The 22,825-nt window shown below is 49.0% G+C and overlaps 2 protein-coding genes and 5 non-coding genes across 7 annotated transcripts in view; 6 read left to right on the top strand and 1 right to left on the bottom strand.

Annotated features, from left to right (window-relative positions):
* Window positions 1–190: 190 nt before the first annotated feature.
* Window positions 191–16,516, top strand: DHX37 (DEAH-box helicase 37). The gene is made up of 27 exons (XM_027689610.1): window positions 191–314; window positions 1,255–1,424; window positions 2,382–2,494; window positions 3,119–3,446; window positions 4,157–4,305; window positions 5,029–5,121; window positions 5,242–5,338; window positions 5,704–5,817; window positions 6,194–6,295; window positions 6,789–6,903; window positions 7,282–7,377; window positions 7,967–8,043; window positions 8,721–8,859; window positions 9,112–9,188; window positions 9,763–9,995; window positions 10,434–10,545; window positions 11,134–11,240; window positions 11,624–11,812; window positions 11,937–12,061; window positions 12,340–12,456; window positions 12,573–12,745; window positions 13,136–13,250; window positions 13,677–13,814; window positions 14,124–14,218; window positions 14,652–14,725; window positions 15,581–15,678; window positions 16,123–16,516. The coding sequence occupies exons 1-27, from the start codon at window positions 212–214 to the stop codon at window positions 16,197–16,199; spliced, it is 3,426 nt and encodes a 1,141-aa protein (XP_027545411.1). The 5' UTR covers window positions 191–211; the 3' UTR covers window positions 16,200–16,516.
* A 1,054-nt stretch (window positions 16,517–17,570) lies between these two features.
* Window positions 17,571–17,642, bottom strand: TRNAA-UGC. Its single transcript has one exon. It is a non-coding gene; the product is annotated as a tRNA-Ala (tRNA).
* Window positions 17,643–17,878: 236 nt separating this feature from the next.
* Window positions 17,879–17,950, top strand: TRNAD-GUC. The gene has a single exon. It is a non-coding gene; the product is annotated as a tRNA-Asp (tRNA).
* Window positions 17,951–18,298: 348 nt separating this feature from the next.
* TRNAF-GAA lies at window positions 18,299–18,371 on the top strand. The gene has a single exon. It is a non-coding gene; the product is annotated as a tRNA-Phe (tRNA).
* Window positions 18,372–18,608: 237 nt separating this feature from the next.
* Window positions 18,609–18,680, top strand: TRNAD-GUC. Its single transcript has one exon. It is a non-coding gene; the product is annotated as a tRNA-Asp (tRNA).
* A 291-nt stretch (window positions 18,681–18,971) lies between these two features.
* TRNAA-UGC lies at window positions 18,972–19,043 on the top strand. The gene has a single exon. It is a non-coding gene; the product is annotated as a tRNA-Ala (tRNA).
* Window positions 19,044–21,606: 2,563 nt separating this feature from the next.
* LOC113970526 (polyubiquitin) overlaps window positions 21,607–22,825 on the top strand; it is a 1,366-nt gene continuing 147 nt past the window's right edge. The window contains exons 1-2 of the mRNA XM_027689570.1: window positions 21,607–21,774; window positions 22,347–22,760. Coding sequence (XP_027545371.1) covers window positions 21,622–21,774; window positions 22,347–22,760 — 567 coding nt within the window. The 5' untranslated portion in view covers window positions 21,607–21,621. The remainder of the gene's footprint in view (window positions 21,775–22,346; window positions 22,761–22,825) is intronic.

The raw sequence follows: 22,825 nt of genomic DNA, 5'->3' as shown, positions 1-22,825 counted from the left end.
TTTGGGGGGGTCCCGGCGCGGTTCTGGGGCCCTCGAGCGCCGGGTGGGCGGGGCCTCCCCGCGGGACAGCCCCGCGCCTGCGCGCGCCCGGCCCCGCCCCTTCTCGCGAGACCCCGCGCCCCCCGGAAGTGGCGGCCGCGGGAGCCGCACGTGGGTCGGCGCTGGGTCCTGTCGTGTGTCGTGACCAGTCGTGCGTCGTGTATCCGCCGCCATGGGCCGTGCCCGCCGCCGGCACAACTGGAAGGCCCGGCTGCCGCAGGGCGCCGCGCCGCCGCCGCCCGCCGAGCCGCTGGAGCTGCCGCTGGAGCTGGGAGGTGCGGCGGGACCCGGCCCGGCTCCTCCCGGGCGTTGTATTCGTTGCTGAGAACTCGGGCTGAAGGGGCCGCAGAGTTGCTAAGATTGGAGTTATTGTCATGTCTTTGCTATATTTTTATTATGCTTTTATTGGAAGCATTAATGCTATTTTAAAGGATCTCCCTGGAACGCGCTGCCCAGGGAGATGTTGGAGTCGCCATCCCCGGAGGTGGTTTAGGAAAGACTGGATGTGGCACTTGGTGCCATGGTCCAGCTGACAGGGTGGTGTTCGGCCACAGGTCGGACTCGATGATCCCAGAGGTCTTTTCCAGCCTCAGTGATTCTGTGACTTGCAGGCTTTGCATTAACAGCTCTGTTGGAGCATTACTGCGTTCAGGGAATTCAGGAGTTGGACTCGATGATCCTCGCGGGATCCCTTCCAACTCAGGACAGCCAGTGGTTCCATTATTTATTAAAGCAATTAGTTAAAGTGTTTTTATGCTTAACATTTGCGTTCTCATATGTTACCTTTAAAAAAACCCCCACGTTTATTATACTATTTTTATTTTTCAGAATTTAGTAATGCAGATTTTTAGCATTAAAATTCACTGGTGCCTGGGCAAGGCAGGAGACTGCAGTGTCACCCCAAGGCACACTGTGCCTTGTGCTGCCCCCCTGCCCCCTGATCCTGGGGATTTGAGTAAAAAGACAAAAATTGCAGAGTGTTGTTACATAAGTCATGGAAAATTTCCCTCAGGGCTATAGTAAGCTCAGGGTTATTGAATCCACATTTTTGTGGTCTTTTGCCCCTGCTGATGTTGCAGGATTTTTTTTGGCTGGACACGAGGGTTGTGTTTGTTTGAAACAGCTAAGTCTGTCCTGGTGTGTGATAAGGCTGTTAAGCAGTGTGCTGAAAATAGTCCACTTGGCACCGGTGAATAATCAAAGACTTCATTTCAGATGGAGCAACACTGAAGGGAATTGATGAAAGCAATGCCCTGGTCCTGCCAGCAAAAAAAGCAAAGAAGAAAAAAGCTGCCTGTGTTGTGCAAAAGCAGAAGAAACCCCTGAGCAAGAAACAGAAGAAAAACCTGCAGAAAGTCTTGGAGCAGAAGGAGAAGAAAAAAGAGGTATGTTGTTGCTTTGCTGGCAACTCCAGGCTCGTCACTTCTCTTAAAATGATAATTTAATATCGGTGTGTGGAAAATGGGACGATGATGAGCAGAACTCACAGACATGCAGATGCTGAAGTTTATGTTACAACAGCACCAGCCACCCCTTTGCTGGGCATTGTGTTGAAGATGCACCACCCATGGGCTCCTGAGTGCAGCTCCAGTGGTGAAGAGCATTGCCCTCCCTCCCAGTGAGCCAGATGCTGCAGGAACACACCATTTCTGGCTCAGGTTCCCGTTCCTGACCGAGTAGACAAGTGTTGGGAAATAGACAAGTGGCTGGCAGAGTCAATGACATGATTACATTCTAAAAGCATTCCATGAAGTGGGTTGTATGAGCAGCTTTGTCCTGCTGCAGAATGCAAAGTTTGATGCACCCCTAATTCTGCTTCTGCTGGTGCTCCTGAAGTACTTATTTCTAGCTTTTGTATTTTTTCTGTATGGAAATAGAGCATTCTTTCTTTACAAAACCTTTCCAGGCAAAATTCCTGTTCTTTTTAGTGTCTGAATAATGCTTTGACAAAGGAACTCTGGTTTTGGAGGTACTTTAAAACTGTGGCTGCCTGACCCCCTGCTACTGCCATGTCCCACATGAGAGAGTTGAAGGGAGGCTCCCATTGCTCCAGCCCTCATTCCAGCACGTTAGTTCAAATCCATTTTCTTCCCTGTGTTCGAAGGGTGCAGCTGAGCTGCTCGCTGCAGTGATGTCAAGTCCCCATTTCTATTTTTGCTCTGGTGTAGAGCTGAAATCTTCATCGGGGAGGTCTGACCATGCAGCAGCAGGAAGGTCTTTACAACTTCCCAGCAGGATTTGCCAGAGCACAGAGCACGCCCTGTAGTGCTCAAGTGCAAATCTCGAAATGGAATTATTTCCTGGTGACAGTAAGCACTGATTTTTTGTTTTTCCTCAAAAAGCGAGCTGAGTGGCTGAGCAAGCTGAACGAGGTCCAGGCTTCTGAGGCAGAAATGAAACTCCTGTACACGACTTCCAAACTGGGTATTGGGGAGCGCATGTATCAGGCTAAAAGGTAAGGGGTTTTTTTTGGGAAGGACCATTGTGGTTGATTGGTGTGGTTGAACGGCAACATTTTGAGCTTCTTTTCCTTGATTTATTTTTTTTCTTCTTGCTGCAAACATGGAATGGATGGAGTGAAATAATTTTCTGGTTTTATCTGATAATATTTTTTCTGGATAATATTTTCTTGTTTGAAAGGATATTAGTTAAAAGAACTTGGTGTTTCATAGGGGACAAGGTGGGTGAGAGTTACATCTGCAGACTCCTACAAATTGTGCTAAACTACAAAATTGGTGGATAAACATTTAACTTAATTTAAACATTTACTTAAGCATTTTTTCTTGTATTGGAAAACATCTGCTGATGTGGTCCATAGTTGCTAGATTTACCAAGAGCTGTATTTTGGCAGAAGTTGAAATAATTAGACTTCAAAGGTGCCATCTGAAGAAATGAATAAATACCAGGATAGAACCTGCTTAGATACAAATACAGCAATCAGGTCAGCTGAGGCTTTACCTGGCAGAGTTGTGGAAACCTCCAGGAATGGAGATCCTGGTTCGTGTGGAAATCATGTCTGGCTTGAGATGCTGGAGAATATTGACCAAAACCTAGTTCACATGTTCACGTTTTGTTCTAGGGTGATACAGGAGCCAAGGACTGATGTACCTGAAAAGATCAGGAGCATCAGTGGTGCCAACAAGAGAAGGCACAGCTCAGGTTCAGAATCGGAGCCTGAGGAAGAGCCCAGTAGCTCTGAGGAGGAGGAGGAAGAGCAGAAACAAGAAACTGAGAAGTGCTCAGCCAGTGCTGTGAGTGCTGCTGAAAAGCCAGAGGAAGGAGCGAGGAAGGCAGTAGTTGAACAGCCTCCAGCTGGTCCCAGTGCTCCAGCTTCCCAGAGAGCCTCCAACAAACCATCCTGCAAGCCTGCAGTGTTCATCCCAGTGGACAGGTCTCCTGAGATTCAGGTGAGGCTCTGTGAACAGTACAGTGCTTGTCAAAGGTGTTGGGAATGTTGGTGTTTTCCATTGGATTGGGCCCCTACAGACACTGTAGCATTGTCTTGCATCTCTTGCTAGTCTGGCCCAGTAGCAGAGTGCCCTTGTTCAGGCCAGTTGTTCAGGTACAGATCTGAGCTTTAAACCTGCCTGGTCTAGCAGTAGGAAGACTCAGTTTGTTTTAGGATATAGGAGTTTGTCTCTGGTATTATATATAAAATCTATTAACAGTCCTTTATTGTCCTTCACTGGAAAATCTTGTGAAGTCTCTTTTAGCTCTCCATTGTGCTGTATCTTTTGCTGGATGGTTTTATCCCATTTTTTGTAGGCAGGGCGTCCTGTAGAAATGGGAAAAGCTCTGCATGTGTCTGAACAGTTGGGACAGTTGTGAAATTAGTTTTCCCTTGAAGTGCCGTATTAAGAAACTCAAGTGACTCTGAAGTTTCACAAATTAAAAGTGCAAGGCTTGCCAGCTGCTTTCTGGGAAGCTGTTTTGATGACTCTGGTTCTCAGACATGCTGGTGTTACATTGGCTGATTTAGAGCTTTTTGAGCCACAGGGCTTGCAGAATTCTTTTTTGTGGGCTTATGGTCTGAGGAAGGTAACAGTTTTCAATCCCGAGGAAAACAAAAAAGCAGTGAGACGCAATGCAACTAAAATATGTGTTTTAAATTGTTTAGGAAGCAAGACTAAAACTTCCAATCCTTGCTGAAGAGCAAGTCATCATGGAAGCCATTAATGAGAATCCCATTGTGATCATATGCGGAGAGACGGGAAGCGGTAAAACCACACAAGTGCCTCAGTTTCTCTATGAAGCTGGTTATGCCAGGTAGGAATCTGCTTTTATATCCAGCAAATGGAATTAGGAAAACTCAAGCAGAGCTCAGTCACTTCGGTATGGCTGAACTGAATCTGGTCTTCCCTGTGCAGTGGTAATGGCCGTATTGAGTGTGCTTTTAGGAAATCTGAGGGGAATAAGACTGACCTGCAGAAGTCTCTCTGCACAAGTAATCTTTTGAAACCTCTAAGGTAAAAATTCTCTTAAAAGCCCCTGGCCTGTTTCCTGCAAAGGGATTTATCCTCTGCTTTCAGAGGTTTGGTTTTACCTCTGCAAGGAAATGTGTGTATTTCTTAAGAATAGCTTTGAAAATAGCTGCGGTTCATCTGGCACTTGGTAACATTTATGAGCTCAGGCACCTCATAAGGTGCTTCCTGTGAGCTGCATCAGCTTCTGTGCTGCTGCCCCAGCCTGAGTTCTTCTGAAATGGACCCCAATGCCAGAGGGATGCCCAAGGGGACTGGAGTTCAGTGAGCTGGAATTGCAGGGGAAAAATTCCTGTGCTAATGCATCTTCAGATCAATATACATGTAATGTATTTGGGAAACACAAAACTTCCTTTCTGTCTTTTCCTTCTGACTGTATCTAAATGATACCGTGTGAGTGATGCTACTTAATCTAGAGCTGCTGTGCAGAAATCCCGTTGTCATCTTTGTAGGTTCTTTCCTAGTTTAATAAAAACAACCCGTCCTTTTCTTTCCTTCTCCCCGTTAGTTCCGACGGGACCATCGGGATCACGGAGCCTCGGCGCGTGGCTGCAGTGTCCATGTCCCAGCGAGTCGCCAAGGAAATGAACCTGTCACACAGGTGAGCAGAAAAACAGCTGAGACCTCACTGGAAGGTGACACTGGGGTGTTCTGTGTATGTCACGGACTTTCTGTTTCTCCCTGTGCTTTTTCCTGTGGGTGCCCTGGTGTTTCCTCGCAGAGTGGTTTCGTATCAAATCCGATACGAGGGGAATGTTACAGATGAAACACAGATCAAGTTCATGACAGATGGTGTGCTGCTGAAAGAGATTCAGAAGGTAAGTTGCTGTCCTCAGTGTTATAAAAAGGGAATTGTTTTGTGTAGCTGGAAGAGAGGCCAGTTGCTTTGCACGGATGTGCCACCAAACTTTCAAAGCACCGGAGGTGTATTTCATCTCAACCCTTGATATTCCTGCCCAAGTCCCTAAACATTAGGTTACCTTGCTGTGTAAAGTGAGAGTGAAGAAGAGACTCTTGAGAACTAGGCTGTTTCATGTGTGGTGAACATATGAAACTGTGCTCAGGTGTGTGAGAGATGCAGCCGTGAGGATGGGGAATCAGTGTTTGTGCAGCTGTGGGGTGTTCTGACTGAAAGACGTCCTTGGTTGAGGCTTCCTGTGGTGAAATCGATTTCTCTTCCCAGGACTTTCTCCTTTCCAAGTACAAAGTCATTATCATTGACGAAGCCCACGAGAGGAGTATGTACACGGATATCTTGATAGGCCTCTTGTCTCGCATCGTGCCCCTCCGTCAGAAGGTGAGAGGAGCAGGGTTCCTGTGTTAGACACAGGTGTGGGGAGGGGGATGTTGGCCATGAGGAGGATCTGTGTGAGGAGGGACTCTCTGTGGTGTGGAAGTTCATGGAAATCTGACAGAAACGATGAAATAGCACATAATGTGCTTGTCTTTCTGTACGGTCAAAGAAGCACAGAGCCTACAAAAAGGGGGAAAATAGTACATATCAGTACCAACAGATGACTTTTCAGGCAACATCCAGTTTCAGACTTAGATAATTGAATACCAGCAGCCTGGTAGAGAGCAAGATGCTTATTGTTGAACTGGCATAAGCTGCCAACAGCAGAGCTTGGGAGGAGATATCTGGTGCACAAAGTGACAGATTTGTGTCCCTGCAGAAAGGGCTGCCCCTGAAGCTGATCATCATGTCGGCCACCCTTCGTGTGGAGGATTTCACTGACAACAACAGGCTGTTTTCTGTTAAACCTCCCGTCATTCAGGTATTGTTTTCCTCCCTGGGATCTGCCTCAGATGTACTGGCTCAAGTACAGCCTTTATAAAACCAGTTACAAAATAGGGACACTCTTTATCTTTCCAGTTGGTGCTGAAATCTTTCAGATACCAATTTAAAAACAGTTATTTTGTTTAGGCTATTGTTTCTTTTGGGACTGGGTGTTTTTCTTTCCACTTTTATCAGAAAACCGCCCTGGCAGAATCTTATTATCTTGAAAACCTGTAAGTTCAGGGGAACTAGAAAGCCCCAATCTGAGCTGATGATCTAAAAGGGAGAAAAGCTTTGGTTTCTTGTTTGGCTTTATGGTGTTCAGGGCAGACAACACGGATAATTTCCATGGGTCTGGTGTTCTGTAGCTACCAAACCCAGGAGCTGAACAGAAATAGAGCGTGAGTTTTCCTAGTTGTCCCATGAACACTGCAGTGATTGTACTGGAGCTATGACAGCAAAAAAACTCTTTCTTTGTGTTTCCTCTCCAGGTAGACTCAAGGCAATTCCCTGTAACTGTTCATTTTAACAAGAAAACCCCCCTGGATGATTACAGTGGAGAGTGCTTCAGAAAGGTCTGTAAAATCCATCGAATGTTGCCCTCAGGTAAGGCCACTGCTGAGAACCTCTCAAATTCTTTGTACTTAACATGTCTATAATTTTTTGAGTTGATTTTTTTGGGTGGAAGGAGGAGGTATTTGGAGTGTTTTGTTTTGTTTTAGGGTGAGGTTTTTTGTAAGCTGAACATGGGACTTCAATGAAGTATTGTTTGGTTTTATTTACTTTTTCTTGTGAAAGCAACCCTTCAACTAAATCATAGTTATATTAACTTCTTGAGGGAGTGGTAGGTGACAGATGTGGTCTAACACCCTGTCCCTTCTTGTTATTTCACAGTATATTTGACCTGTCTTTTATCAAAAACAAGATCTGAAGCTTTCCAAGGTGAAATGCTGTGCTGAGGTTTAGTGTTTTCTTCTCTTGCAGGTGGGATTTTGGTGTTTTTAACAGGCCAGGCAGAAGTTCACTCTCTCTGTAGAAGGCTAAGGAAAGCCTTCCCATACCAAAAAAACAACACTGCAGGTAATGCTATAGAAACTGTTAAAATTTGAATTTATCCCACTGACAAGTGAGTTTGCTTTGCACATAAAAATATGAGCTTTTATTTTAAAAACACAAAAAACAATTATTGGGGAAACGGTTTATTGTGGATGATTTTCATGACTGATTGTTAAATTTATGCTGGCTTGAGTCTGGGAAAAGGTTTCTGTGTATTGATTTCTTCCAGTTCCCCGGGATCCATTACATTTCTTCACTAACTCTGTTGGGAATTAAAGTGGAAATGCTGCTGCTTGTTGATGACTGTTATTTTCAGATACTGGAATTTCCAAAAAAATTCTTATACAGCTGAGCTAGTTGCCTCCTAAACCTCCAGACATACAGTTGCTGTGTGTGCTGCTGCTGATCCTCTGTATAGTTCCTAAATGGAATTATAACCTTAAACTTGTGTGTCATCCCTGTCCCCTCTGCCTTCAGTGTGACTATTTGCTTCCTTCACACTGTGACACTGTGCAATCCCAAAAAGGTGGGAGTGGGACCAGACTCCTCCCAGTACCTTTTCCAAGAGGGAGGCATGCTCAGCTAACAGGTGTTCCACTGTCTCTTTTTGTAGGGGGAGAAGATGACAAAGAAGACTCAGTGGAAGAAATGAGAAAATTTAAGAAATCGAGGAAACGGAGGAAAGTTATGGTAATGTGTGATGGATAGAATTCCTCCAAGAGACAGGAAGGAGCAGGTCCCTCCCTGCAAACAGTAGCCTACGTGTCCCCTCAGGGGTTCCAAGAGTACTGCCCACACTGCTGATGCTGCATCAGGAGCAGCAGAGAACTAACACTGTGGATATTATGGGCAGGAGATGGATTCAGGTTGAGTACTGACCACTAAAACTTTAATGGAGGGAGTTCCAGACTTGCTGGCTCCAGGGCTGCTCCTCATCTCACTGTTTGTTACCCAAAATTGGGACTGATGCATCTCTTACCAAGGATAGTGTTTGGCTTTGTCCCCATCCTGAATGCACTTTGTTAGTGGGAGATCTTGATGCTGTAGATATACTGTCCACTGACATTGTATCCTGGTAGCTGAATGGGCCTGAAGTAAAGACATTTTACCCTTTCCCACCGTCTTCTAAGTGAAGAAGCTTGGCTTGGCACAAAATACTGTTTAAAATGCTTGGGTTTTCCCCCCTCCCCGACTGTCACAATTACCAAATGCTGAATCTTAAAATAGCAATGAAATCTTTCAATCCCTCTGTCACCTTCAGGTCAGCATAGGTTTGGAGTAAGTGCTCAGCTTTGCTTTCAGAGCAATGCAAAGTGCTGTTTGTGTCCCCCCCTCACGCTCTGTGTTGTCTTTCCTGTCTTTCTCAGACACTCCCCAAAATTGATCTGAACAATTACTCTGTGGTACCAGTGGATGAAGGAGATGAAGACAGAGATGCTGACACTGATGATGATGCTGCAGGGTCTGATATTGACCTGGACTTAGGAGATGGAGACTCAGAAGAAGGTTTGGCCCATATGAAAGAAAAACCCCTTATCTCCTGTTACCTGTGAAATTGGTGACATTAGTTGGTTGTCCTTTGCTGAACTGATGTGACACCACAGCAGACCTGTGAAAAAGCTGTTAAGGTTTTCCAGTTTCAGCTTTATACCTATTACTTTACTGGTTTTGATGAAGTGGTGTTTGTGGAGATGATGTTGGGACTAAGCCTGGAAGTTGACGTACCGTGTACTGAAATGTGGGTTTGTTTCTTCACAGATGAGAAATCTGATTCATCCCTCCCCCTGTATGTGCTCCCACTCTATTCCTTGCTGGCACCAGAGAAACAGGCAAAGGTAAAGGATTTATTGCCACAGTGAGTAAATGATCCTTGTAGATATGTGTGATCGTTGTCTAAAGCCACAAGTGAGTTAAAATTCCCATCTTGGACTATCTGTCAACGAGCAGACTTGAATGGCCCATTGGGTAGGTTGGGATGGGATTGGGGCAGGCCTTGCTTGGGCTGGGGTCTCCCTAATGTGCTAGTTCAGTAGGTTGAGAGTGATGATAAGTGACAGTCCTGTAGCATGTCAGAATCAGCTCTGGCCCCAGGCACGTTGGGATCCTGCTGCCAGGTGGCAGTTTGTACGGATCCTTGTGTTCCTTCTTGGCTTCGGCAGTGACAACAGCATGTCTGAACACAACATGGTGTGTGCCCCACCTGGAGCCTCTGTGAGTGTTTCTGAGGATTCACAGAGCTGGACAGGGAGCTCCAGAGCTGGAGACAAAGAGTTAAGTCTCGGCTCTGACTCCTGGATTTCCCCTGCAGTGCCATATGCACCATCATCCCTTTGCAGCCCATCCAAGCCGTCTGCCCGTCCCTTTTCCGCTGCTGGCGCTGCACCTCACAGGCCCATCTGTCTCTTGTAGGTATTCAGGGCTCCTCCTCCTGGCACCAGACTGTGTGTTGTGGCCACCAACGTGGCTGAAACATCGCTTACCATCCCGGGCATCAAATACGTGGTGGACTGTGGGAAGGTCAAGAAACGTTTCTACGACAAAATCACCGGGGTGTCGTCGTTCAGAGTCACGTGGATATCCCAGGCCTCGGCAAACCAGCGGGCGGGCCGGGCCGGCCGCACAGAGCCGGGGCACTGCTACAGGTCAGCTGCCTGCTGGGGAGAAACAAAAAGCCCTTTGGAGGGTCAGTGGGAATTTGCCAGCTTCCCCCGCCCCGCTGCCCCTTTCGCAGGGATCTGGTGCTGCTTGGAATGTTTTGGGTTTGCCTGCCCTTGGTTCAAAAGGGGAGGTAAAGCCAAGCGTGAACTGGTGATGTCAGTTTGACAGTTTGGCTTCTCAAGGGCCTTTCTCTTGCTGAGAACTTTTATTTCCATGGCCAGATTAGATTTAACCATGGCTGGATGGATTTAACTCCAAGCTGAGCTAACTTGTGAATAAGGCATATGCATCATAAATAATGACATAGTTATGTAAATAATACACACAAGCGGCCTTTTTTTAAATCCCTTGCCAGTTTTTCATGCGTATCTTCTGAGTTAAGATTTCTTTTAAGACTCTAAGCAGCACTTCTGGTCCACTAGGTTATACTCTTCTGCAGTCTTCATGGACTTTGAGAAATTTTCTGCTCCAGAAATAACAAAGCGGCCGGTAGAAGACTTGATTCTGCAAATGAAGGCATTAAATATAGAAAAGGTGAGGTGGAAGTGGCTTTGTACTGCAGCACTCATTAAAGTGGTTGCTCCTAGGAGTCAGAAACAAAGAGAAATGTCTTCTGTCATCATTGCTTGAGTCTGTGCCTTGTGTTAGAAATTAGGATCCCGAGACTTGATTTTGGTTTTGCAAATTGCAGAAGCTGCTCTGAATTCCAACAGGCCTTAACAGACATGTTTGTTCAGGTAGTAAGTGATTTCTTTTGTTCTTAGAGGTATAAAAACCCCCTGTCCAAACAGGAGTTTGTGTTTTGGAGATACTGGAGCACTTTCAGAAAGCACAATACATAAATTTAGACCTTAGAGCAGCCTGCCCTAGGCGGTGCCTGCAATCAGTGGCAGCGAAGGGTGACTCTGGTATTCCTGTTCCTAATGTTCTTGTTCTAAGCATTTCCTCCCATTATGTGTCCTTTCCTCTCGCTCCTGGCAAACATCCTAAATGTTTTACTTTGGCACATGTAACCAGAGGGGAGAATTTCACTCCCTTCCAAAGCTTCTTACTGCATTCTGACTTTTTTCAGTGGGCTGTGTCAGTGATGTACTGATGGGCTTTTTCTCATGATGTCTGTAGGTAATCAACTTCCCATTCCCAACACCACCTCCCACGGAAACACTTGCAGCAGCTGAGGAGTTGCTGATAGCCCTGGGTGCCTTGAAGGAACCCCCTGTGACAGGAAGGTAATGTCTGTGGTCCCCCACGAATTTCTTCCTCTGTCAAGCCTGTGGGCACTGCTGTCCTCCCACTTCCTTTCCATCTCAGCCCTCGCATCCAAGGGTGGGCTTTGGTACAGAAACTGCCATCATTTCAGTCTCTGAATCACCTTTGTTTGTTTTACTGGCCCCAGTTATGTTTGGGCAGGGAAAGACTGTGCTGGGAGTGTGCCATGCAGGGCAGGTGGGAGCTGCCTGAGGAAAAGGAGCCTTTCCCGCAGCCTTTGCAACCAGCACATAACAAAACCTGAGGAAAACACATCAATTTCGTTGGGCTGCCAAAACCAGGAACACAGACTTGTTCTAATCAGACGTTACTTCATTACATGAGTTTCCTCTTCCTTCCCCAGGCTGAAGCAGCAGCTGGCAGCAAAGCTGAGCTGCCCCATTAGTCCCCTGGGCAGAATAATGGCCACTTTTCCTGTAGCCCCCCGCTATGCCAAGATGCTGGCATTGAGCAGGCAGCACGACTGCCTGCCCTACACCATCACCATCGTGTCTGCCATGACCGTGCGGGAGCTGTTCGAAGAGTTTGACAGGTCAGTGGGTGAGCCCAACACCCTCCTTACAGGAGGCATCACCCTCACAGCTGATGCCTCTCATGTTGGGGCCCCTCTGCACTTACACACAACACTCACTGATGCTGTTCTGTGTTTCTTTCAGGCCAGCAGTAAGTGAGGAAGAGACGGCCCAGCTGAAGGGGAAGAGAGCGAGGTTTTTACAGATGCAAAAGATCTGGGCTGGGCAGGGGCCGATGCAGAAGCTGGGGGACCTCATGGTGATGTTAGGTACTGATTTCCCTTCACCATTAACTTCATTCTGTTCTCCTCCATCACCCTGAGCCCTCAGCTTTGTACAACCAAAGGCATCCTCGTGCTGTTGTAGGGCCAAGTTGAGTGGTGCAGTTTCTAGGCTGTTCCTCTGGGCAGCCTGCCAGTGTCCCGAGCTGCTCCCGGGTGGAACAGCAAAATACATTTGTTAACTGTGTCAGACCTGTCCCACCGTTGGTTTAATTAGGAAAACTGATGAGCTCAGCCATTTTCTTCACCTGTCTGTTCACCCCCAGGGGCAGTGGGGGCCTGTGAGTTCGCTGGGTGCACCCGCAAGTTCTGTGAAGAGAACGGGCTCCGATACAAAGCCATGCTGGAAATCAGGCGCTTGAGAGGGCAGCTGACAACAGCAGGTAAGTGGGTTTTGAGAGCAATTGCTGTGTTTATTCTCTTTTGGGGGGGGTGACACATCAACTGGGCTGATTTTTTTTTTCCTATTGACTCTTATCTCACCTCTTTCTCCCCGCAGTGAACTCTGTCTGCACAGATGCTGGGCTCTATGTAGATCCAAAGATGAAGCCCCCAACAGAAGCTCAAGCAACGTACTTGAGGCAGATTGTGCTGGCAGGGCTGGGGGATCATGTTGCCCGAAGGATTCAGGCAGAAGAGCTTCTGGATGACAAGTGGAAAAATGCGTACAAGGTAAACAGCTGGATTGGGCTGAATTCCTCCTCCCCTGCATGGCAGAAAGACACTCCTGTGCAAAACTTCTGGCTGGGTGCAGCACTGGGACTGCCTGTGCTGACTTTCTGCAAGTTCTCTCCTTAGTATTTAAGTTTGCAGTGTTGCAATTTCCCAGTCCTCAGATAGTAATTGTTTTAAAAGAGATAAGAAAAGGTTCATTAGTCCATCTTGCAAAGTTCTTGATGTCTCCAGAGAAGGTGAAGCAGAAAATGATGGGGCTATTAAAAACCTCCATCGCTTAGGGAAACCATATAAATGTACATCTGAGACTGAAATTAGATGCAACCAAGAAATTAGATTGCCAGTAACTCATCTTACTCTGCTTCAATCCTTTACGCTTCCTTGCAGACTGCTCTCCTGGAGGACCCAGTGTTCATCCACCCAAGCTCAGTTCTCTTCAAAGAACTCCCAGAGTTTGTGGTGTATCAAGAAATTGTCGAGACTACAAAGCTGTACATGAAAGGTGAGACTGTTGTAGGCCAGCTTGTGCTGAAGGTCTGGTGAGGAACTCAGAAATTCCTTGGCAGAGTGTTTCCCTGCTGTGGTAACTAAATGCTCTCCTTACAGAGTGGTTGTGACTCCTAGGATTTGGATCCTTATGCTTTCTAGATCTGGATCAGGGGATAAATGGCCTGGTTTTTTTCTTTTTATAGTAGAATTGGCTGGAGCAAAGCTCAGCTTCTGAAATAGCTACTGTGCACCAGCTGACAGGGCTGGTCTCTGCTGGTCTCTGAACAGCTTTTTTACAACATAAAGTTAACTTGAAAAATGAGACAAAGTAAACCCTTGGAGATGAGATCATGACATGAGATCGTGTACTTGTGGGGCTGCTGGTGAGTAGTGGCCCTTGGCAGCAAACCTGCATTCAGTGTGTGTTTTCCCTTCTAAGGTGTGTCTGCAGTTGAACCTGAGTGGATTCCTGCCTTGTTGCCACCATACTGCCACTTTGGGAAGCCTCTGGAAAACCCTCCTCCCTCGTACTGCCCCCAAAGAGGCCGAGTTCGGTGTCACAGACCGAGTGTCTTTTGTAAGTGTCTTAAAGTGTCTCTCAGCAGTTTTGTCCAAGAGCTGCCCTGTTGTCACTGTAATGCTGGTTTAACAGGGCTGTCAGCACACCAGAAAGGCCAAGCTCAGCTTGGGCTGTTCAGAGAGCTTAACAGTGGTTTGAACAGCTCCATGGGGTTCATAGCATTGGAATGGGCATTTTATGGAGCCCGCTGCTCCCCCTGTGAAGGCTGGGTGGTGGCAATGTCCTTCCCACTTCTCTTAGCACCTCCATGGAAATGTGCCCTTCTCTTCAAGCATTTAGAAGACCTGGTGTGATCTTTGTTTCCAGACCGTGTTAGCTGGCAGCTCCCTGCTGTGGAAGTTGATTATCCAGAAGGTATTGATCGCTACAAATACTTTGCCAGGTTCTTGCTTGAGGGAAAGGTGAGTGTGTTCCAGGTGCATCACTTCCTTGATGTTATCAATAAGTTTTTAGCCCCACTTCGGGGGGAGAATTTTTTTTTTTGTGTGCCATTGCTTATATCTTGCTGGTGGATGGAGGAGTTTGCTGTGGTTGGTGTGTTGGGGAAGATACCTCTAAAATTAAAAAAAAGCATGAAAATCAGTATTTGAAAGAAAGAAACACCCAAATTCAAGTATCATTTTTGCAAAGGAAAAGAAGTTTTAGCTCATGTCTTTGTCCATTCTGAGACACAAGAGTTGTCTGACAAGCCAGTCAGGACAAGACTGGTGTGGAGACATGGATAGAAAAGAGGGGGTAATAGTGAATAATAGATGGAAATTTATAGTAGTGCCAGGTGATGGATGGTTGTTTCCACAGAACAATTAATTTACCTTGTTCTTAAAAATCTTCCAGGTCATTAAAAAGCTGGGTTCTTACAGCCAGTACCTGCTGTCCAGTCCCCTCATAATGCTGAAGACATGGTCCAAGTAAGTTGTTAAAAACAAACTTCAGGTTGTTGTCTCCACCAAACACTTTCCACTTCTTTTTTAAATTAAAAAAAATCAATACTGGGAAGGGTGTTGTAGATAGGGATCTTGGCTGTAACTGCAGGGTGAGGAAAATTAGTTTTCCTACCAAGAAAAATTGTGTCTCAGGAGAGTTGGGTGACTGTGAGGGCAGTGTGGGAGGACACACAGCCTGCTGGGCACTGAGCTCTGCTCTGCTGCTCACTGGTACTGCTCACACCTCTATGGAATGGCCAGATGTGCACTGCTGCTTTCCTTGGCAATTTGGCCAATTATTCTGCCTTTCTTTTCAAAAACATGTTTCCAACAGACTGTGGGTTTGATTACATTTAGAGACCTGTGACCCTCCAAAAGGCTGTCAGCTGTCACTCCCTTTCTCTCCCCTCATCCTCCTCTCACTTGCCAAAATAAACTTTCTCTGAGTCTTCTATGACTTCTCATGGAGTTGATGGATGGAAGGATTTTGGAAGACTTGTTAAAAGTGACTGGTGTTATCTGAGGGTCCTACAGTGACCACGTGTTTCCCTGTTTTAGTCAATCCAGAGCTCAGCATGGGACCTTTTTGCTTTACCTTGTGCTCTGCAGCTGCATAGCAGACATAAGAGCAACCTGCTGCTACTTCTAACCACAAAAAGTTGTGGTTGGAGAAAAATCTACTTAAAATGAACTTTCTTGAGCCAGTGGCACGTCTCTATGCAGAGGTTGTGTGTTTATACATCTATATTTAGCCTTTTAAAAATATGGAGTGTGAATTCAGAAAGCTGACCTAAACTGTGCTAATGAACATTGTTTTATTGCACCATTTTATTGATTCAGACTTCAGCCCAGGACAGAATCCCTCCTGCAGGCTCTGGTTGCAGAAAATTGCGATAATCGTAATGCTTTAGTGGCTGCATGGAAGAAAAATCCTAAATGTAAGTGTTCTGCTTGCTTAATTATCAGTCATATCAGTGGAGTACCTCGAGCACTGTTGAATTATAATTTAAAAAGTGGACAATGTCACTTGATAAGCTCCAAATATTTCCTGTTTTCTGACAAGAAACAGTAATGCCCTGTGTTTGGTTCTTGTGAGGAAAATTTTTTCCAGGTAAAATGGCTTTTGTTCAGTATTTATACCAGATTATAAGAGGTCTTTATAGAAGCAGCAGCAAAGTGATGCAGTGATGACTTTCACAGTAATTCTCCCCCACTGGATGCTGTTACATCTGCATGCAAGTGTCCAAGCTCCAGCACCATCCCAGTGGTGAAAGGCTGGTTCTTGCTCCCAGTGAGGTGATCCCACAGGACCTTGTTTTTCCAGCCAAACCACCCCAGTCCCTGACTCCCAGAGCCGTCTGACCGCTCTGCTTCCATTCCAGATTTGCTCTCAGCCTACCGTCAGTGGATCCCTGAAGCCATGCACGATGACCTCGCCCAGAAGTGGCCACCAGTATGACTGTTCTTGATGGACTTCTTGTCTCCAAGGTGTTGCGAGAGCTCCCAAGGGTTTCCCTGGAAATCTGACACAGATGGACTCACCAACTGTAGCGATACCTTTTTGTAGGAGAGTCAGGTGTTATTCTCTTTTTCTGGGAAGTTCTCCATGTTCCCAGGAGTCCTACCAGCTGTTTGGCTGGTACTTTGTAATATTAATGTTTGGATAATTTTATCCATTGTATTTTATGGATTTTTTTTTTTAATCACAAGTTTCTCTTTGGACTATATTAGTCATATGAACTGTAATAAATATGTAAAGTTCTTGGTTTGAATGGGAGAAATGATTTCTTTGTGGGATGCTGCAGTGAGCAGAATTTCGGAGCTGTGTAGGCACATCCTCACATGTGTCAGCAGATCCAAACACAGACAGAACCCTTGGGCCTGGTGGTGGATTGACCCTGACCCAGACACAAGCACTGGTGTGGGTCAGCACTGCCAGTCACCCATCCAGAACTGCAGCAAGAGGGCTGCTATGGAGAAATCCACTCCAGCCCAGCTAAACCAGTGTAGTCCTAATCGTTCTTTTCCTGCATCTTGAGGAGTTTGCCATTTCTCCAGGATATCCATTAATCTTGCTTCCAAAAATTTCTGTTCAAATCTCTCCTCATTCCTGGCATAGTGCTGCAGACACTCAGATTTCCTGGGCCTTTGCCACATGGTTGGCCAGGGCTCTTTTGTCCTGGTGCTCGAGAGCCACCTGCTTTTCACAGGCTGGAGCACTTTAGGGAATGCAGCCAGTTATAGGAAGACTTCAACCACTTTCTCATTTCACAACAAGAAATTTTGGTAGAGGTGCCAGAGGAAAACGTAGTTATCTTCCCTTTCATCTGATTGCTTATGACACTGTGGTAGAAGGTGTGAGCAAGGACCCTCCTGTTGCCCACATCCTGCAGGAAACTGGTGCTGGCCAACTGCAGAATAGGTTGGATGCGTGTCCATTGTTCCCACTGCTCCCACTCACCCACTGCTCCCACGCACTTCAGAGGTGAGGCCGGGACACAAGTAAGCATTAAAAATATCTGAAGCTGATGAAACAGCAACTTTTGTTCTCGAGCAAGAAGGAATCCAGCCACTTACACTGTGTAAGTCAAACGGTGCAGCTCTGCAGTGTTTTGTGATAACCCCAGGCAGGAGGGTGCTGGGGGGTCTTGCCTTTCTCTAACAAGAACTGCAGCAGAAGTCTGCAAACTGCTCAGTGCTTGTGGGAGGGAAAAAAAAATGCCATTATGGAACTTATTTGGAAATCGTGGCTCCTAATTTAGAAAACGGGGCAAGAGAAAGCAAAAAACCCACCGGCTTAACAGGGCAGGGAAGAAGGGGGCAAAAAAAGTGGAGATGCCGGGGATTGAACCCGGGGCCTCATACATGCAAAGCATGCGCTCTACCACTGAGCTACATCCCCTGGATGAACAAGCCTTACTGTACAAACGATAAACAGACACCGCCACCCGCACGCCGGGCCCGGCGGCCACACTGCGCCCGCCCCGCGCTCCTCCTGCGTCCATCCCGCCCCCCTCGCTCCGCGCAGCCCCGCGCGGGGCCCCGGGAGCCGCAGGGCCGCGGGAGCGGCGGCGGCTCCGCCCGGGGCGGGAACTGCACCGTTATAATGCAAGGCGGACAAACATTGTCATGTGTCCGTCCTCGTTAGTATAGTGGTGAGTATCCCCGCCTGTCACGCGGGAGACCGGGGTTCGATTCCCCGACGGGGAGGTCCTCCTATATTTTGTCCCCGGACGCCGTTTTTTTGCGGGCGGCCCCGCGCAGGGATCTGCCCGTGACGTGCTGTGGAACCGCGGGGCCCCGTCTACCCCCGCGAGAGGGGCGGGGTGGAATCGGGACTGCTGCATTTTGTGCCAGGGCAGGGCGTGCCCGGAGGGGTGCCTGGGTACCGTGGAGTGGACATCAGTACGCGGGGGTGTGTGACCTCCGGACACGCCAGGGACGCTGGTGCCGCGGGGGTGGGACCCGCGCGGAAGGACGGGCACGGCCGGGCAGCGGCACCTGGGGGGGGGGAACTGGGCGGGGTCGTATCCGCGGCCAGCGAGGGCGCCCTCGCCCGCCGAAATAGCTCAGTTGGGAGAGCGTTAGACTGAAGATCTAAAGGTCCCTGGTTCGATCCCGGGTTTCGGCAGAAGCTTTTTCGTTCCCCGTGCGGGTGACGGCCCATGCTTTTGCCGCCGGGCGGAGCGGGGCCGGGGCTGCGCTCCCTGAGTCGGGCGAGGGGCGGCTCTCCCGGTGTCACCGCAGGCGCTCAGGTGGGTGAAGATTGTGTGGCAGGAACCACTTCCCGGAAGACGGCAGCAGTGGAGCAGGTCCCGGGTCGTCACCTCGGGCATGACCAGGCGCGCAGGAAGCCGCTATCAAGCCGTCCTCGTTAGTATAGTGGTGAGTATCCCCGCCTGTCACGCGGGAGACCGGGGTTCGATTCCCCGACGGGGAGGTTGTGAGCACTTTTTTCCTTAAAATTCATTTTTCTTCTTCCCGCACGAATTTTTCCAATTTCCGAAGGACGAAAAAAAAAAATAAATCAGTTTTGTGTGTGCGAACCAGCGCGTTTCCATGTTTCTGAGGGTTGCGTGAAGACCGCAGAGAGGTCTGTACACTGCAGCGCTCACAGCCCTCCCCAGGCCCGGCGGGGACCTGGTGCCCGCATCGCTCTTCCCCGCACCGGGGACAGGGGAGCGCGGACAGGACCGAATTGGGCGGCGGGCAGGAGCGGCCCCGCGGGCAGGGGGATGTAGCTCAGCGGTAGAGCGCATGCTTTGCATGTATGAGGTCCCGGGTTCAATCCCCGGCATCTCCATGGAGTTACTGCTCTTTTGGCTTTTCCCCCCTTCCCCCCCATCATGTCTTTTATCCAGTTAAAGTCGCCATTTCTCGTTAAACAAGCAGCAAACCGCGCCATGACCCTGCTCCTCAAACGGGTGCCCTGTAGCACACCTTGGTGGCACAAGATAGCTTTTTTTTTTGTTACTTGTTTCTCCTCAGGCCTGTGCAAACACACACGGCTCTTGTGTTCTGCTGGGGTTCTGTCGCCACGCCAAGGCCCTACAGATGCAGAGCAGCCCAAAAGGAGGGACAAAGCTCCAAACCCCAAAACGCAGGGGACACTGGCCAGCCCCACCTGACACCTCCTCATCCCACAGCCTGGCAGAGCTGGGGACGTGCAGACCTGCAGCCACAGAGAGCTCACAGTCTCTGCTTCATATTCCCAGAGCCAAAGAGGAGGAACAAACACCAGGACACCCCGGGTGACTGCAGTCACTGGCTGTGACAATGCAGGAGCTTCTCCCCTTCTCCGAGCTGGCTCTGCAGTGCCCACTCACCTCCACTGTCCTGCTCAACCCCTCAGCAGCGTGGGCAGCTTTGCCCAGAGCAGCTTGGGAAGAGCTCTTGGGGAAACAACCTCCCTGCTTTGATCTCCTCAGGCTGGCTGGGCTTATCAGGAAACCCTTTGGAGCCAGGAGGGCTGAGTTATGGCACAGCTGAGAGTTTTGGCCCAGAGAGACCAAAGCCCACGTAGAGCCTGAAACAGCTTTTATATTCACAGTTCAGTGGCAGCTGTTTCATCTCACTGTTCAGTTACCAACAGTGAATCCAACAGCAGTGGGAGATGATTGGTGACAAATGCAAAGTGACATTTCCTGCCACAGTGGCTGAAAAGCTCCTTGTGCTATTTATTTACTCATCTGACTTCCAGTTGTTATTTTGAGCCAGTATTTGGCTACAGCACTGCTAAGTGTGAATATCCCTGTTGTAAATCACTCCCTGGATCTCCCTGGGCAGCTGTACCTCTGGAATATGCCCTGCATATAAATATATGAAATAGTTTGTTCTGACAGGCACAAAGTAACTTTTTGGCACAGGAAATTGGTATTTGTCAGTAAAGCAGGTCATGGTCTGTTAAGATCAACATCCCACTATTCATCAAGCCTGCACTGAAATCCTAAACGATGGATACTCAGACAGGCAGGGTAGGATAAACACGGGAGGGCTTTGTTCACAGAAGTCCTCTCCCAGCTCAGGAAACACTGTCCTCCTGCAAACCACACAGATGTGTTTAAGGACTATTGGATGAGGGCCAAACATCTGCCTTGCCAATCTCAACCTTTAAATGTGTGGTCCTCCAGTGTTTGATTCAGACATCACGTATAAACTCAGGGTGCTCAGTGCTTGGCTGATTACCCTAATTAGGTGAAGGACAGCACTGTGTCATCTTATTTCTTCCTGTTACAAAACTCCATCTTGTCAGGAACTACCTTTCCATGTGCATTTTTGACTATTTTCAGACCAGTCCTGAGTGCTCCCTCTGTAACTAAAAGAACAAGCTTAACATTAATATTCAGCTGAGGAAAGACCTAAACCTGGAAGGCTTTTCCAATCTTTGATGTTTATTCAAATCCCAATGCACAGAGTCAGCCACTGAGCATTGAAAAGAAACCAAAAGACTTCTGTGGATTTTTTTTTTGTCCCCCGTCTAAATGACCCGAGTGTTTGAGATTATTATCACTGCTGCTGCGGTGAGCGTGGTGAGCGTTGGTACAAACACGAGGCAGCAGAGGCCGAGGAGCTCCCCAGAGCGTTCCCCCCCTGTAACAGCTCCATGTGTCAGCCAGACACAGGCAGTTTCCCTCAAACCAATCACAAAGCTGTTGCTGGGCCTCTGCTCTGTTCCTGCTGGTGAGCAGTCCTGGGTGTTATCTGTGTCCCTTCCATTTTCCTTGGGCGCTGGCAAACGAAGGATTTCGTAGGCGGATTGGACCGAATGGCGTCTCCTGAATCTTGCAGACAAAGCCCCGTTTTGTTCTCAGCCATGCCCTGGAGTTGCTGTGCAGTTTGAGTGGGACGGCACAGGAGCCAACTGAGTGCAGCAGAGATCTACCAGAATGTGCTCTGCAAGAGCAGAATAAGAAATAGGCATAATTCTGATTTGTTTAGGATTGAATTTACCCCAGTGGCAAGGCCTTAGGCCTGAATTATGAACTCCACGATAGCTCAGATGCATAGTCTACTTTATGTGTGTGTATATAAACACTCATTGTATCTCAGGCAGATCATCTGCAGGACTTGGAACTCTTTATCCATCAGGCCTTTTTGGTCCCTCATGTCACCTCTCCACCCCAGGCAGGAGCCTCCTGTAGCCCCCCTTTCCTGAGGTGGTCCAGCCTCGGCGGGTGTCCCAGCAGCATCTCCTCCCTGTCCCACGGCCATGGTGGCACTGAGGGTCTGGCACGACCTGCCCGTCCCAGCGGGGTTGTGCCCCCAGGTCTAAAGCCCTGAATAAAACGTGAGGCTCTGAGATAAATCTTTAAACATGGGCATGTCTCCGAGGTGGGCTTGCTGAGGCGCCACGGTCGCAGTCCCGCTCCGGAGGCGGCTCCATGCCGGGTTTTCCCGGCGCTGCTCACGCCCCTCCCGCCGCCCCGCGCGCGCTGGACGCAGCGCACCCACGCGCAGGGCGCAGATCCCTCCGCGCTGCCGCATCCCGCCTCAGCCCACGCAGGAGAGCGGCGGCGCGCGGGGCCGAGAAAATAGTGCGCGGCGGAGTGATCCGGCACCGGGGGCGGGGCGCGCGAGACCATATAAGGGGCGGGAGGGGGATGTGTGGCGCAGTTGGAGCTGAGTGAATCTGTGCTGGTGTTCTGTCGGCTTGGCCTGCCAGCCCCGCGGTGAGTGCTTGGCGGGGGGAGCCGCTTGGCCTGGCGGCGACAGGGCTTAGATGCGTGCTGGGTGTCTGGGCGGGACACACAGAGTGTATGTGCGCGCTGAGAGAGAAAGGGCGATGGCTGGGGTCATTGGCGGGCTGTGATGGCGGGGTGAGGACCAGGGCGTTGCCCTCCCCTTAACGGCAGCACCACGAGCCGGGGGCGGAGAAGGGAAGGACGGGAGGGGCGAGGGCGAGCGGCCACCAGCGAAATGGCGGCGGCGCAGGCGCAGCCGCCCCTCAAGATGGTGGCGGGCGCGCGCCGCGGGCGGGAAAGGGAAGAGACGGAGACCACGCCCACATCCCGGAAAGGGCGGGGCCGTTGCTGTGACGTCACCGCCGGGGAGCGCGGCCCCGGGGAGCGGGAGCGTTACTAAAGCACAGCGGGTTTGTCTCTTCCAGGGAAAAATGCAGATCTTCGTCAAGACCCTGACTGGCAAAACTATCACCCTTGAGGTGGAGCCCAGTGACACCATTGAGAATGTCAAGGCCAAGATCCAGGACAAGGAGGGCATTCCCCCAGATCAGCAGAGGCTGATCTTCGCTGGGAAGCAGCTGGAAGATGGTCGCACTCTGTCTGACTACAACATCCAGAAGGAGTCCACTCTGCACTTAGTGCTGCGCCTCAGAGGTGGGATGCAGATCTTTGTGAAGACCCTGACTGGCAAGACCATCACCCTGGAAGTGGAGCCCAGTGACACCATTGAGAACGTCAAGGCCAAGATCCAGGACAAGGAAGGCATTCCACCTGACCAACAGAGGCTGATCTTTGCTGGGAAGCAGCTGGAAGATGGTCGTACCCTGTCCGACTACAACATCCAGAAAGAATCCACTCTGCACCTTGTCCTGCGCCTGAGAGGTGGGATGCAGATCTTCGTGAA

Source organism: Neopelma chrysocephalum, unplaced genomic scaffold (genome assembly GCF_003984885.1).
Source record: "Neopelma chrysocephalum unplaced genomic scaffold, ASM398488v2 Primary Assembly neopelma1_77, whole genome shotgun sequence".
In the NCBI taxonomy this organism is placed as follows: Eukaryota; Metazoa; Chordata; class Aves; order Passeriformes; family Pipridae; genus Neopelma; species Neopelma chrysocephalum.
This window is presented reverse-complemented; position numbering and strand designations above follow the sequence as displayed.

Excerpts from the sequence above, each read along its gene's own strand:
- DHX37 (XM_027689610.1), top strand. The coding sequence starts at position 212 with ATGGGCCGTGCCCGCCGCCGGCACAACTGGAAGGCCCGGCTGCCGCAG. Across the intron at positions 9,996-10,433 it reads GAGCCGGGGCACTGCTACAG|GTTATACTCTTCTGCAGTCT; the intron begins GTCAGCTGCCTG and ends CTGGTCCACTAG. Across the intron at positions 13,815-14,123 it reads TCACAGACCGAGTGTCTTTT|ACCGTGTTAGCTGGCAGCTC; the intron begins GTAAGTGTCTTA and ends CTTTGTTTCCAG.